At 42.7% G+C, this 15555-nt stretch overlaps 1 protein-coding gene across 1 annotated transcript; it reads left to right on the top strand.

Annotated features, from left to right (window-relative positions):
* The first annotated feature begins 2189 nt into the window (after positions 1-2189).
* On the top strand, positions 2190-4276 carry FOXL3 (forkhead box L3). The gene is made up of 3 exons (XM_050968647.1): positions 2190-2296; positions 3218-3386; positions 3749-4276. Exons 1-3 carry the CDS (start codon positions 2190-2192, stop codon positions 4229-4231), a joined length of 759 nt encoding a protein of 252 aa, XP_050824604.1. The 3' UTR covers positions 4232-4276.
* The last annotated feature ends 11279 nt before the right edge of the window (positions 4277-15555 follow it).

Here is a 15555-nt window from a genome sequence, read left to right as displayed (position 1 = left end):
TAAAATCCCTTTTCTTGGACAAGTTACCTATTGCCTTCAAACAGTTTCCTAATAATCGCCCCAGCCATACATACAGACCATCAGCCCCACGGGCACAGTGGTAAACCATAGCAAATAAAAAGCGCTCCTAATGTTATCAGACTAATCAAGTTTTATTACTTTTCCTTAATTCTTTTCTAGCAAACATTACCTATATGAGTAGTAGCCTTTTGATTAAAATAGATTATGTTTTAACTCTTTTTTTAATTAAGGCTGTTTTCATAATTAGAAACTTATTCAAATGTAAACACTTACTAACAGAAAATACAAAATTGGAACCCAGTGACCAGACTCTCTTCTCTTTTACATTGTCAAAAATCATCAGCGTGAATGGAATTTCACTGAGGTAACTTATATTAGAAGAGAAGAATTGCTACTAAAAATTGATCTGGGGATTTACTGGTGCCTTAAATCCTTCTTGCCTCACTTGTAAGAGAAAACCCACTGAAATTAATGGCCCTGACTCTCTTTGACACTAATGCCTCTTTTCACCCTTCTGGAAGAGAGTGTAAATGAAAATCAGGCCTTATATCTGCTATCTTCTTTGTGCTTGATTCTGCTCCAGTTTAACTCAACAGCAAAAGTCCCACTGACCCCTATGGCAGTAGGATCTGGGCCTTTGCTTAAAGGGACTTTTTGGAATCCACATCTCATGCATATGCTGATTGTTATTGTAATTTGGGGTAAGTGTGTTCCAGATTCTACATAATTGCTCTGGCTCATTCTCATGTCTCCTCTGAAAACATCTCTGTACTCCTTTGTTTCTGCTTCATATTTTCTCCCTCCCTCTGCTATTACATGTCGTTATATATAACCAAGAAAGATGATGATTTTACCTCTCAATATTTACCTCTCTGGTCTGTAAATCTTGATACTCTTATGAGAAGTCAGTTTCTGCTTATTGTTTAATTCCATGAATGTAAAGTTCATTTCAGTGCTTGGGCAAAATCCCACACATTGCTTAAACTTCACTCTAAGTCTCTCCTTGTCACTTGAGTGAATTTCACCCTAAACATATTCTTTCACTCAGTAAGGGCTTTGGGGATGTAGTTCATACGAAAGATGCACTAGAAAATAAAGTTGCATTGAACGGTAATGCTAGCAGTTCTGCTTTTATATTTCCATCCAGGTAACTGTCAGCACACCAATTTGCTTTTTCCCTTCCAATGCGCATCTCCTCCTAGAGCTAGTTCTTGGGGAAATAGCCGTCTTCAAATCCATGTGATCATCATGTGGCATCCACCTTTTTAGTCCCCCTGGAACGTTGTGTCATGTCTTTGGTTTACGTCACTCGTTGGAAAACACTCCAAAGCATTGAAATACTATTAAATGGTTACTGTATTGGATGCCAACACACAGCGCTATTAGTCTAATTCATCCTCCAGATCAAAGCCCACACAGGCAGCTCTTCTGCCTACAGCTATTTTCCTTTTACTTTCCTGCTTGACAGTAGTCCCTCCGTTTCCTCTGTTCTGCTCTCTTTGAATGTACACATTTTCCTTTAGTCATGGAAATATAATTTATGTCTATTATAGATTACAGATCAGGGCCAGCATGCATTATTGACTGGAATGTCCATTTATTGTATGTCGGGTTCTAAAAATAAACAAATAAATAAAAAGCCACCCTGCTGAGCGGAGAAGGGAGCAGGGGGGAAAAACAGGGGAGAGTGGAGAAACTTTGTTCTCAAAGTTTAATTTACAAGAACAAACCTTGAAGCATGATTCATTAACATCATGTTGTTTGCTTTTGTCACATTGTGTATGTAAAGATGGCAAAACGGCTGGCCCTTCTCCAGCACAGACCACCCAGAGAGCCAGAGCTACTGGCAGTACACACCCAAGTTCAAAGGTTCATGGGAGAACTCACCAATTTAATCAGTTATTAGCTGCCTTTCCTATAAGCAGATTGGATGCAACACCACCACTGACAAAAGGAATATCTTAACAGACTGGCTGTCTGGGACTGAAGAATTACAAAAACAATCTCCACCCCAACACTGAGGAAGTGTGCGTGTGTGTGTTTGTGCGCAGCGAGAGAGAGAATGAGGCAGAGGGGAGGGATAAAGGGAGGAGGGAGCCCAGGCACAGAGAGAGAGAAACATCATTCCATCTCTCTCACTCCACAGGAGCTGAACCAAGAGCAGGAAGATGTTTGATAATACACAGTACCCCTATAACTGTTTTAATTATGATGGGGATGACTATCCAACCTGTAGTTCTGATGAAGAGAAAAAATTCACCAGACCAGCATACAGGTAAGGTTAAGTTTTCAAAGTCTTCCTCTCTCCAGGGAAATTGTCTGCACTGTCAGATAATGGGAATTCCCCCTTGGTAACCAGCAAACGTATCCTTCCAGGTAGTTTCCGCAAGGCACAGAGAACTGAGGGGAGGAATTTCTTTTTCCCCCTTGAAATAAGTATTTTTTTCTTCCATCCCACCACTCCTCCTTCTTCCCTCACCTCTTCACTTTGGGGAAAGTGAAACTTCTGGCTTTAATGTCCTGGACTCCTTTGTATCATCAGATTTCAGCTGTCCTCTTCCGAACTTTCTAGGGACACTGAGGGAAATTAATCAGATTTGTAAGGTGCTCACTAAGGAAATAAATGTGGATGTCCCCACAATTGAACAAAGATGCACCATGTGGGTTCATGAATAGGTCTGGAGAAAGATAACATCCAGTGTCCCTCTAATTAGCCAAGGTGCTGAACTCTCCAGCCCTGAAGTTATAGGAGGCAGTGGAACGATGGAGTCCCACAGTATGGTACTTTTCACTGGAGCATAATAGTTTAGGGAAACTTTCCTTGAGCGGTTTGAGATTTTGGTGTTTTTTTAAATCTAAGCATTGCCTGCTGAGTGAAAGGACAAACAGCCTGACTGGATTTCAATTGTCTGTAAGCAATGTCTGTGTATCATGCTGTATGGATCAATGAGTGTTAAATAGGGATCTTGCTCTTAGATTAAGCAAAAGGATTCTGAGCAGGCTGGTTGATATCTGTAAGAGCCATCTCAGGTCAAGGATGGACCCAACCAAAATGTAGGACAAGGAGGAATTTTCTAATTTTCTAAGTATCATACACACATCTATGTATGAGTGAGTGAGAGAGACAGAGGTAGATCCTAGTTATAAAATATACACATACAAGACAATGGCGTAACACTGAGTTTTCCTTTTTCAGCTACATTGCCTTAATTGCAATGGCCATCCAGCAAAGTCCTTCAAACAAAGTGACCTTGTCTGGCATCTATGATTTTATAATGAAGAAATTTCCTTACTACAGATCAAATCAAAGAGCCTGGCAGAACTCCATCCGACATAACTTATCACTTAACAATTGTTTTGTAAAGGTAAGCTCAGTAACTGTATATTTGCATCCATGCTGTGTGCAACTGAAAATCTCTTTATGTAGGAATAGTCTCCCAAAGAACTGTTGGAAAAGAGGGGAAGCGAAACAATTCAGCTACAAATAATTGTAAATCTCTCTGCAGCCTACAAGCTGCCATTTGAAAAGGTAATGTGTATGTTCCTTTCTGATTTATGTTAATATAAAGCAAATTGAAGAGGCTGGATTTTGCCTACAATGAAAGAGAATAGGCTTAAATGGCTTGTCATGTATGTTTACACCATTCTTGAATGTAAATGAACACAGATGTTAAGCAGCAGCATCTGTAACACATACAAATACTGAACTGCCTTTAAATGAATGCAGGTTCCCAGAACAGAAGGGAATGAGAAGGGGAAAGGAAACTATTGGAGCTTTGCATCTGGATGTGAATCCATGCTGGATCTTTTTGAAAATGGGAATTACAGGCGGAGACGGAGAAGAAGGAACATGAAAAGGGAACACAAAGAGCAGAGGCCAAGTGGAGGGAAAGATCCTTCGTCCCCTGAATCGTCTTCTATGGATTCTGGTTTATACCGCATCTCCTGTTGTGAAAGTAAAGGCGAGCCAACCGAATCTGGCCCCAGACCCTTGGAGCCTCATGGGTTCTTTCCGAACAACACCTCCAACAGACAGAGCCTAAACAACTCCTCCCTAGGAAAATCTGACTCGGAAATTAAATTTAGCATCGATTACATTCTTTCAGCCCCAGACCCTTTGCCTGTTCTGAGATCTCCGTATCACATGCAAGATAACAAATACTTATTCCTGGAGTCCCAAAATATTAATCTCCAGTTCTGGACAATGTGATATTATTCATACCTGGTAACAAATTCTGTGATACAGTCTATACAACCGCCTGGTATCACTGAGTGTCATCATTTGGCTGTCTTTTTCCACAGTAGTACTCAGAAAGGGTGAAGAGTAACTTGATCAGCCAGCTGAGATGCTATTTATACCACAAGAACTTAGTTTTCTGAGGTTAGAGTCTAAAATCTAACTCATAACCCAGTTGATGGTCTTTATATCTTGTGAAACTGCAGTTTTATTTTCTAAAATATCACTGACACCAGCTTGCTTTGCGTGGATTTTCCTTTCTCCTTTAAATCAATCTACTTTCAGCTTGCTCCTGTCATATCGTACTTTCTAAAAGACAAGAGATATGTGACTTCATTTACACCTGTGTAAATTAGGATTAACTCCACTATATAGGCCAGATCTTCCACTGTTGTCAATCCAGTGTAGCATCATTGATTTATATCAGCTGAGAATCTAGTGGGTTTTTTCTTAAATTGGGACAAGAAGACAATTTAGCCCACCTTATTTTGCTACATTCGGTATTATGGCTCGGACTATTTGGATAGTATATAGCATAAGTCAGTCACTGTGCTATTTGAGAAATATGCTTATTCATTGCATGATTTTGGAATGTTTTGTTGCAATTCAGGGCATAATTGCATAGCCAGTGGAAGTGAAATAGTATTCCAATTAATTCCATGAAAGCTACTGCAGGGCTGCTGAACTCTGGTAAACTTTGATGGCTGATATTACAGAGACTGACAGACTCACAATATCTATGGTTAAAACAATTTTTCCTGAGATGTAAGAAAGCCCTTGCACAGCTTTTACATGGTAAGCATAAATGAAGGATCGGCCCTGCAAGAAACTGTATCCAGTGACAAAATGTGGGGAAAAGTAAGGTCCCCCTACCTGCTTTGAGACAAGTTGTACCTTCCTATTACGTGGATTTTTATTGATTCTTCCTGCAAGCAATCGCCAAAGTGGTACTTGATACAATTTCAGCAAAACTGGTGAGATTTATAATGTAGAGACATTGACATTAGGATCATAAGCTCCGTTTTAAATTACTGTAGCTTGATTGCCCTATACACTGTAGATGGATATTTTAAACAAAAAATTACAATTATGTACAATGATAAGATATGACCAATACATAGTCATTTTTTTCAAGCATATTTTGCACAATTAATTGCTTTCCGTTCCCTAACGATGGATTCCACAGAACCCTTATTTGTGGCTTGGCTTGACTTAACCTTGCAAACAACAAACAAAAAGCCCAGGATACTAGTTGGTGTAATAGGCAATTATATAAAGAACAAAATTCTGTCTTTGTAACATAAATTCAAGATAAACAGAGGTAGCTGAGATGATAAGATTAAGCAAAATTGTGCAAAAGATATGCTCAGGCATGACTTGAATTTTTATCCAGAAGCTTTGACATTTCACTAAGTTATTTTACATTGTTGCTAATAAATACTGTACATTTATACTATATATTCTTATATATTGTTATGGAGGAAGGGAGCAATATCACTGCACTTACATGTTGTAAAAATGCATGATGAATGTCTTCTTGATGTTAAAAATATAGCCATCTATCTACAGCTTACCAGCAGAAGTATTCATTACAAATTGGTAATAAATTCTTATTTGTTTTCAACAACATAAAACTTGAAATCCTTAGGCATTTTTATAACTTAACTGAATACTTTTTTTAAAATGAGAAAGTGGCAAAACGTAGAAATTACATCCCAGCATGCCTTCCAAAGTTTCAAAGGATCATTCTTTTGGGCCAAACTCTGCCTTCAGATGGGAGCTTGTCGCTTTCATTGAATCAATGGATATTCTGGGCAGTCATCCGAAGGCAGATTCATCTCTCCTTTACACTGATGTAAAAACAGAATAAAGCCACTGCCGCCAGTGGACATGGATTCACATCACTGTAAGAGAGAACAGAATTTGCTCCTTAACATAGTCATATTAGTATGTAGGTGTGCAAGAGCATGTTGGTACTTAGTATCTCTATCTATGTATATGCACTCAGTTGTGTGTGTGTGTGTGTGTATGTGTGCACCTCTATGTTTATACATACATTTATGTATTACTGCTTTATATGCAAAACTGTTTTTCTTAATAATTTTAAACAGGGCAACAAAGCTGTTTAGTTTGTAGTTACAGTAAATCTATACAGTATATTTGAAATATATTTTTCTGCTGCTAAATGTACAAACATGCTTCTTACTATGTATTCTTTGTTACTTGGTGACGTTTTTCACAAAAGATAACTAAATTGCAGCAAAGGTTGATAGTGAGCCCAATCCCGGCTCCTACTGAATACGCTGGGAGATTTGCCATTGCTTTCAATGGAGGCAGGGCCGGGCGTACTGAGTGACTTTTGGATGAATGTGTTAGAAAATGCAGAGGACAGAAATATAAATGTAAAGATTTCCATCAGCGAGCTAAAGCCATTCACAGTAAGCTGAATTAATATGCCCAAATAGCCCTTTCCTTTGCACACTGTAAAATGCCTGCTAAGAAAGACTGTTTTATTTGAGTTTCCCTAACATACAATCAAAGAAATTTGTGTACAAATGTGTGTTAACATTTGTTTTGCGAAGGCTATCAATCATATTTCTAAAAATGAATGGACATATTTCAATTTACCCAGAGTATTATACTTCAGAAAGGTTTCCAGCACTTAAAGTGAATGGCATTTAATATAGAACAACATAACAGGGGTGAGGGCTAGATGTGACCTTATTCAAATGTCGTAGCCATTACAAAGCCATTCTCAATGTAATTATAATTAAATACTTTATGCCTTTCTTGCAAATCCTCTGATCGATCATTGATATTAACATTAATATTGTATTAACCCCCGAGCAAATGTCTCCTGCACAAGTGATACGGATCACCAGGTTTCCATTAACAAAGTTGTGAGCTATCGCCATATGCTAGTTGTGGATAAATTTACGTAAATTACCTTTCCACAGGGAAAAAAATGCCCAGTTATTTTCTGCACACACAGTCCAGTGCTTTTGCTTCAGTTCTTCCATCACCAGCATGTCAGTGATGTACATAGACTTTAAGGCCAGAAGGGACCATCATGATCATCTAGTCGGATCACCTGTATATTGCAGGCCACAGGACCACACCCACCCATTCCTGTAATAGTCCCATAACCTGTGACTGAGTTACTCAAATCATGATTTAAAGACTTCAAGTCACAGAGAATTCACTATTTACTAGAGTTTAAAGCTGTAAATGGCCCATGCCTCATGCTACAGAAGAAGGTGAAAAGATGGCGAGCCCCAACGTCAGTGCATATACTCCAGTTTTAGCTCAGAGTAACCGAGAGCAGAATTTGGTACACAGGTTCATATTCTACATTGAAGCCATTGGGGGTGGGGTGCGGGGGCACAGCATGTAAATGAGGGCAGAATGTGGCCCCTAGTAATGAGGTCTGTTCATAAAGGGATGGATTTTGATGGGACTCCTTGGGGAATGAGGAATTACTCAATGTGAGTAAGGGTATCCCCTTCTGGCTCTAAAAGAGCACCCCTTATTTATATGTATCAGAATAGTCATACAAGTCTGAAGACAATATCCTAAACAGTTTGGAATTAGCAGACAAGGGCCGCACTAACTCATTCCATAGAATGGGAGTTCCAAAAATCAAATAAAGGCAATATACAAGGAGCAGCTGGGGTTTGGTGCATGCTGAGTCTTGACTCTCGCCTTCCCTTCAGCCTATAGTATTGTGTTTTGCTGGGTGGGCTTAGCGTATTACATCTGTTACACACACCTCAAGTCAGTCTTCACACTGGCTGTCTGGGTGGGAACTTTACTTACATGTGATCAAATGAGTGTCTGTAGCAGCAGTTCTCAAACTGGGTCGGGACTTCAAACTGGGTTGGGACCCCATTTTAATGGTGTTGCCAGGTCTGGCTTAGACTTGTTGGGGCCTGGGGCTGAAGCCTGAGCCCCACTTGCCTGGGAGCGGTGGGGCTCAGGCTTTGCCCTACCCCTGGGTGGTGGAACTCGGTGGGCTCAGGTTTGGTCCCCATTCCTGGGATCATGTAGTAATTTTTGTTGCCAGAAGGGGGCGCGGTGCAATGAAGTTTGAGAATCCCTGGTCTGTACAGCCCCCAGCAGCTGACTGGCAGCCTGTCTCATTCTCTGTACCATAATCTACTCATGGAGAATTTCACTGTTGGATGGGAAACTTCCTGCCAAATGCAGGTCCTGCCGCTAATCTCACTCCCCCGCTCCTGGCATAGGGGGCATGTTGAGAGGAGATGTTCAGCTATTAATTAGAAAGGATGGCACAGGTGCTGGAACTAGAGGTGCTGAGAGTGCTGCAGCACCCCCTCCTGGCTTGAAGTGGTCTCTATTATATACAGGGTTTATAGTTTGATTCAATGGTTTTCAGAACCCCCACTATGAAAATTCTTCTAGCACCCAAGGATGGACCTGCCTATATGGGCCAGCTGGCTTGTTTCCATCCAGAAGTTATTTGTGTTCCAAAAGGTCCTAAATTTATAGTTGTGACGGTCTTCTAAGCCCCGATACAAAGTACGGCACACGGTGTTACTATTGTGGAATGCACGCTGCAAAGGGAAAACAAGGAATGAGTTTATCTTTCAAATGAAGATCCTGGAATCTTTCAGGATAAACATTCTAAATCCGGAATCAAAACATGCCATGTTTCTCACCATAGCTGTGAAATTGAAAAGAAGCACTCGCAGAACATTGTCAGCCATAATAGGGGACAGGGGATGTAACAGGCCTGACCAACATTCCATTTGTTCTGAGCCATTTTGTGTGCACATTTTCACTGGAGAGCCGGAAAATGCACCGAGCGGGGTTGTGAATGACCTCTGGTCCCTATAGGGTGGTCATTACTTTAAATGATTAAGAAGACGTTTGGACTGGTAGGACTGAGTAATTTTATTGTTGGTAGAGAAAGGAGGTAAAACCTACATTCTTTCTTGGTCTAGGTTTACGCTACGCACAGAGTTCTTCCTGGCTGAAGCAAGGACGGATGCTAGTAACTAAAGCAGCAACTAAGCTTCACTATATAACTGTATCTCTCCTTTCGTGACCACAGTAAACAATGCTCTGAGTTCAAGTTCCCAGCAGTCTCTCAATTCCTTCCCTAATACATTCAAATATTTCATTTGAACAAGTGCTTGGGCTGTGAATCAAACTCACTGCCTCTCCCGCCAAGTGGTACATAGGTCACTCAGCCTCTCTGGGTTTGGAATGTATATAGTTGCTAGACTAGAATTAAATTAACTTCTACGCTATGCTAGGGGTGTGACTTCCCTTCCTCATGTACGCATACTCGGGTGTACTCACTGAGTTACTGCGGTAGTACATGTAGAAGCAGCAGAGATATGGCTGCCTGAAACCAGTGGGTACGTGCTTGCGTGGTTCATCCCTTCCACTGCAGCTACACTGCTATTTATATGCATGCTAGCTCGTAGCTCATTGAACTAGCATGAGTATGTGTACATGCACAGGGGAATCACACTGCCACCTTGTAATGTAAACGCAGCCTTAAACATGAGGTTTCCAGTGCTCATCAGAAATCAGCCCCTAGCATATTTGCAGTGGCTGTAGTTCCCTTCTTAGGTTTCACATCTCTGCTATTTATTTTAATAACATTGCTTCATATATTTATCCCTTTGCCTTGGGGTGTTATGTTGTGTAAATATCACATTAAAATAGGGCACCATTGTTCCTGTCCTCTCAATCCCACAATGGTGTTTCCTTAAGTGCAAGCAACAAGAAACGTCTTCCTTGATAAGCAATGGGTGGGAAGCCTTGAATACACTAAAATAACTTGCCTAGCTGGTGCATTGAGCTATGTTTTCTATCTACTCTGTCTCTGTCTTCCCTAGACTGAGGAACATAAGAGACACTGTCAAACCATGGCTTGTAATTCAGAGCTACTTATCATGCAATAACATCATTCTGCACTGTGCCATCTGGGAACTACTTTATGCATGAAATCCTGGCCCTGCTGAAGCGAAAGGAGTTTTGACATTGAGTTCAGTGGAGTCAAGATTTCACCCTGTGTTGCCAGGACCAGTGATTTGCCAGATGAACAGGGGTATTTGGATAACTAACGGATTTAAATTTCTGCTGCAGTTATTTGGTGTTCAAACATCAGCACTTTTCTGCTCAAGACAACCTATAGGTCTGATTCTACAGACTTCAACTCAGGCAAAATGCACGGAAGTCAATGGGAATTTTGTCTAAGTAAGGAATCACAGGAAGATCTATTGGGTCATTCCATCCATTACCCTGCCAATATAAGATTGTTCCCCAAGGGCCAAACCCTAGATCTAATACACAGTCTGGGTAAATGGGATGTGCACTGGGATGGTCCTCAAAAGCTATAGGACAGAAACCTCCTACTAATACGATCTCAACCATGGAGCAGAGCTAATGTAGCTTCTTTAGCTGCTCCGTCCACCCCACCCCTCAGTGGTGGAGAGTCAGTTGATCATTGTAGTCATGAACCCAGGGCCCCAAAGCCTCCTTATCCCACAAGAAAAGAAAGTGAAGCAAGACGTGGAAGTGTATGGAAAAGGAAGCAAGAAGTGGAAATATTCTACCTGTAGTGAGGATGTTATTTAAAAAATGAACCCGACTAGTTCTAAAGCAAAGCATTCATCCAGTGGGAGGAGAGTGGGGATTTACATGTATGCACCTGTACCTGAACATGAATGGACCAGTGCATCCTTTTTCTTAGCTGAAAAATAATTTTATTTCACCTCAGTGAATTTCTTCCTAACTGTGAGTCTGGTAGTAATAGGAGCTCAATGAGAAGCACAGGTGCTCAGCTCCTCTCCCAATCAAGACTTACCATATATATTCCTTCATAAGCCAAACTTTTTTAGTAAAAAAGAGAAGCACCAGAGAAGGGGATCGGCTTATGAACGGGTATAGAGAGGGAGAGGTGGGACACAGCCCCTCCCCCACAACTGAGGGAGCAAGGAGAGGCAGCACAGCCAGCAGAGACAGAAGGGAAGAGGTGGCGCCAGAGTCTCTCCACTTCTGGCCATGCTACTCTGCCCTGAGCCTCCAAAGCAGCTGCAGCTCCGGGGCTGGCAGGCTGTGGCAGTGCCGCTCTGCCCCGCCCCCCAGAGCAGGTTGTGGCCACCCCGCCTGGGCACCAGAGCATGCTGAAGCCCTGCTGCCTGGTCTGGCCTGCCAGATCAGGCTGCGGCCACGCTGCCCAGCCTGCCGAAGCAGCTCCAGCCAGGCCAGAGACATCCTCCCCTGGCCTCCCCAGATAAAGTGGGAAGGGATGGGATGGGATGGGGAGAGTGGGGGGGGTCCCGGGCTAGGAGTGGGATCATGTGGGGAGTGGTCACAGGGGTTACTCCCCTGACCCCCAGCTTTTCCCCTTCCACCAGTTGCTGTCCCAGCCCATCAGGGTAAGCAGCTGGCACACCGGGACACTTTGTTTACTTAGGTTTACCTCCATGCCTGCAGATGCTCGAGGTAAACAAACCATCTCGGCCTGCCAGCGGCTTATCCTGATGGTCTGGAGCCAAAGTTTGCTGAACCCTAAATTATAGGCTTATGAACGGGTCATAAAAAAATGTTCCATTTTTACTTATCCATCTTGCGGGGGTCAGCTTATAAACAAACCAGCTTATGATCAAGTATATACGGTATATTGTCTACATAGTAATACACACGTTACTGAGAGGTCTGCTTCTTGCCAGGAGCTAGGATTCATTATGTGACGGAGAGACTGCTGAGACTCATCAAGTCCTCAGATTGCTACCCCTTCCTGCTTCTCCATGTGGGCACCAATGATACCGCCAAGAATGACTTTGAGCAGACCACTGCACTACGTGGCTCTGGGAAGAAGGATAAAGGAGTTTGAGCCACAAGTGGTGTTCTCATCCATCCTCCCTGTGCAAGAAAAAGGCCTGGGTAGAGACCGTTGAATCGTGGAAGTCAACCAATGGCTACGCAGGTGGTGTCAGAGAGAAGGCTTTGGATTCTTTGACCATGGGATGGTGTTCCAAGAAGGAGGAATGCTAGGCCGAGACGGGCTCCACCTAACGAATAGAGGGAAGAGCATCATCTCAAGCAGGCTGGCTAACCTAGTGAGGAGGTCTTTAAAATAGGTTTACAGGGTGAAGGAGACCAAAGCCCAGAGGTAAGTGGGGAAATGGGATACTAGGAGGAAGCATGAGCAGGAGAGCACAAGAGGGGAGGACTCCTGTCTCCTTCTGAGAAAGAGGGATGATTGGTGAGTTATCTTAAGTGCCCATACACAAATGCAAGAAGCCTGGGGAACAAGCAGGGAGAACTGGAAGTCCTGGAACAGTCAAGGAACTATGATGTGATTGGAATAACAGAGACTTGGTGGGATAACTCACATGACCGTCATGGATGGATATAAACTGTTCAGGAAGAACAGGCAGGACAGAAAAGGTCAGGGAGTTGCATTGTGTGTAAGAGAGCTCAGAGCTCCGGTATGAAACTGCAGAAAAACCTGAGAGTCTCTGGATTAAGTTTAGAAGTGTGAGCAACAAGGGTGATGTCGAAGTGGGAGTCTGCAATAGGCCACCAGACCAGGGGGAAGAGGTGGATGAGGCTTTCTTCCAGCAACTAACAGAAGTTACTAGATCGCAGGCCCTGGTTCTCATGGGAGACTTTAATCACCCTGATATCTGCTGGGAGAGCAATATAGTGGTGCACAGACAATCCAGGAAGTTTTTGGAAAGTGTAGGGGCCAATTTCCTGGTGCAAGTGCTAGAGGAACCAACTGGGGCAGAGCTCTTCTTTACCTGTTGCTCACAAACCAGGAAGAATTAGTTGGGGAAGCAAAAGTGGATGGGAACCTGGGAGGCAGTGACCATGAGATGGTCAAGTTCAGGATCGTGAAACAAGGAAGAAAGGAGAGCAGCAGTATACGGACCCTGGACTTCAGAAAATCAGACTTTGATTCCCTCAGGGAACTGATGGGTAGGATCTTCTGGGAGAATAACATGAGGGGCAAAGGAGTCCAGGAGAGCTGGCTGTATTTTAAAGAATCTTTATTGAGGTTGCAGGAACAAACCATCCCAATGTGTAAAAGAATAGTAAATATGGCAGGTGACCAGTTTGGCTTAACAGTAAAATCCTTGCTGATCTTAAATGCAAAAAAGAAGCTTACAAGAAGTGGAAGATTGGACAAATGACCAGCGAGGAGTATAAAAATAGTGCTCAGGCATGCAGGAGTGAAATCAGGAAGGCCAAATCACACTTGGAGTTGCAGCTATGACTGCAAGAGATGTTAAGAGTAACAAGGAGGGTTTCTTCAGGTATATTCACAACAAGAAGAAAGTCAAGGAAAGTGTGGGCCCCTTACTGAATGAGGGAGGCAACCTAGTGACAGAGGATGTGGAAAATGTACTAAATGTACTAAAATGTACTAAAAGCTAATGTACTCAATGCTTTTTTTGCCTCTGTCTTCACAAACAAGGTCAGCTCCCAGATTGCTGCACTGGGCAGCACAGCATGGGGAGGAGATGACCAGCCCTCTGTGGAGAAAGAAGTGGTTCGAGACTATTTAGAAAAGCTGGATGAGCACAAATCAATGAGACCAGATGCACTGCATCCGAGGGTGCTAAAGGAGTTGGCGGATGGGACTGCAGAGCCATTGGCCATTATCTTTGAAAAATCATGGCAATTGGGGGAGGTCCATGATGACTGAAAAAGGCTAATGTAGTGCCCATCTTTAAAAAAGGGAAGAAGGAGGATCCAGGGAACTACAAGCTAGTCAACCTCACCTCAGTCCCTGGAAAAGTCCTCAAGGAATCAGTTCTGAAGCATTAGAGGAGAGGAAAGTGATCAGGAACAGTCAGCATGGATTCACCAAGTGCAAGTCATGCCTGACTAACCTAATTGCCTTCTATGAGGAGGTAACTGGATCTGTGGATGAGGGGAAAGCAGCGGATGTGTTATTCCTTGACTTTAGCAAAGCTTTTGATATGGTCTCCCACAGTATTCTTTTTGGCAAGTTAAAGAAGTATGGGCTGGATGAATGGACTATAAGGTGGATAGAAAGCTGGCTAGATCGTTGGGCTCAACGGGTAGTGATCAATGGCTCCATATCTATTTGGCAGCCGGTATCAAGCGGAATGCCCTAAGGGTCGGTCTTGGGTATGGTTTTGTTCAATATCTTCATTAATGATCTGGAGGATGGCGTGGACTGCACTCTCAGCAAGTTTGCAGATGACACTAAACTGGGAGGAGTGGTAGATATGCTGGAGGGTAGAGATAGGATACAGAGGGACCTAGACAAATTAGAAAATTGGGCCAAAAGAAACCTGATGAAGTTCAACAAGGACAAGTGCAGAGTCCTGCACTTAGGACGGAAAAATCCCATGCACTCCTACAGACTAGGGACCGAATGGCTAGGCAGCAGTTCTGCAGAAAAGGACCTGGGGTTACAGTGGACGAGAAGCTGGATATGAGTCAACAGTGTGCCCTTGTTGCCAAGAAAGCTAATGGCATTTTGGGCTGTATAAGGTGGGGCAATGCAGCAGATAGAGAGATGTAATCATTCTCTATTCAACACTGGTGAAGCCTCATCTGGAGTACTGTGTCCAGTTTTGGGCTCCACACTACAAGAAAGATGTGGAAAAATTGGAAAGAGTCCAGCGGAGGGCAACAAAAATGATTAGGGGCTGGAGCACATGACTTATGAGGAGAGGCTAAGGGAACTGGGATTGTTTAGTCTGCAGAAGAGAAGAATGAGGGAGGATTTGATAGCTGCTTTCAACTACCTGAAAGGCGGTTCCAAAGAGGATGGATCTAGACTGTTCTCAGTGGTAGCAGATGACAGAAGAAGGAGTAAAGGTCTCAAGTTGCAGTGGGGAAGGTTTAGGTTGGCTATTAGGAAAAACTTTTTCACTAAGAGGGTGGTGAAGCCCTGGAATGGGTTCCCCAGGGAGGTGGTGGGATTTCCTTCTTTAGAGGTTTTTAAGGTCAGGCTTGACAAAGCCCTGGCTGGGATGATTTAGTTGGGAATTGGTCCTGCTTTGATCAGGGGTTGGACTAGATGACCTCCTGAGGTCCCTTCCAACTCTGATATTCTATGATTCTATGATTCTAAGTGATTTCATTACAATGTCCAAGTTTTGAAGCGGTTTTAGCTTGCAGAGCAAAATATACAAAATTGAACAATCATATTTTGTCATGATTACCTTTTTTTGTATTATCATATTACCTAGAGGCCCCAGTCAATGACAAGGGCCACAGTGCACTTTGTATTTTAATTATTTTAATGTATTTTAATTAATTACCTGTTCTTA

The sequence above is a fragment of the Gopherus flavomarginatus genome, chromosome 9 (assembly GCF_025201925.1).
Source record: "Gopherus flavomarginatus isolate rGopFla2 chromosome 9, rGopFla2.mat.asm, whole genome shotgun sequence".
Taxonomy (NCBI): domain Eukaryota; kingdom Metazoa; phylum Chordata; order Testudines; family Testudinidae; genus Gopherus; species Gopherus flavomarginatus.
The sequence above is the reverse complement of the archived record's forward strand: the minus strand, read 5'-3'. Positions and strand labels throughout refer to the sequence as shown.

Excerpts from the sequence above, each read along its gene's own strand:
- FOXL3 (XM_050968647.1), top strand. The coding sequence starts at position 2,190 with ATGTTTGATAATACACAGTACCCCTATAACTGTTTTAATTATGATGGG. Across the intron at positions 2,297-3,217 it reads TTCACCAGACCAGCATACAG|CTACATTGCCTTAATTGCAA; the intron begins GTAAGGTTAAGT and ends TTCCTTTTTCAG. Across the intron at positions 3,387-3,748 it reads TTAACAATTGTTTTGTAAAG|GTTCCCAGAACAGAAGGGAA; the intron begins GTAAGCTCAGTA and ends AAATGAATGCAG.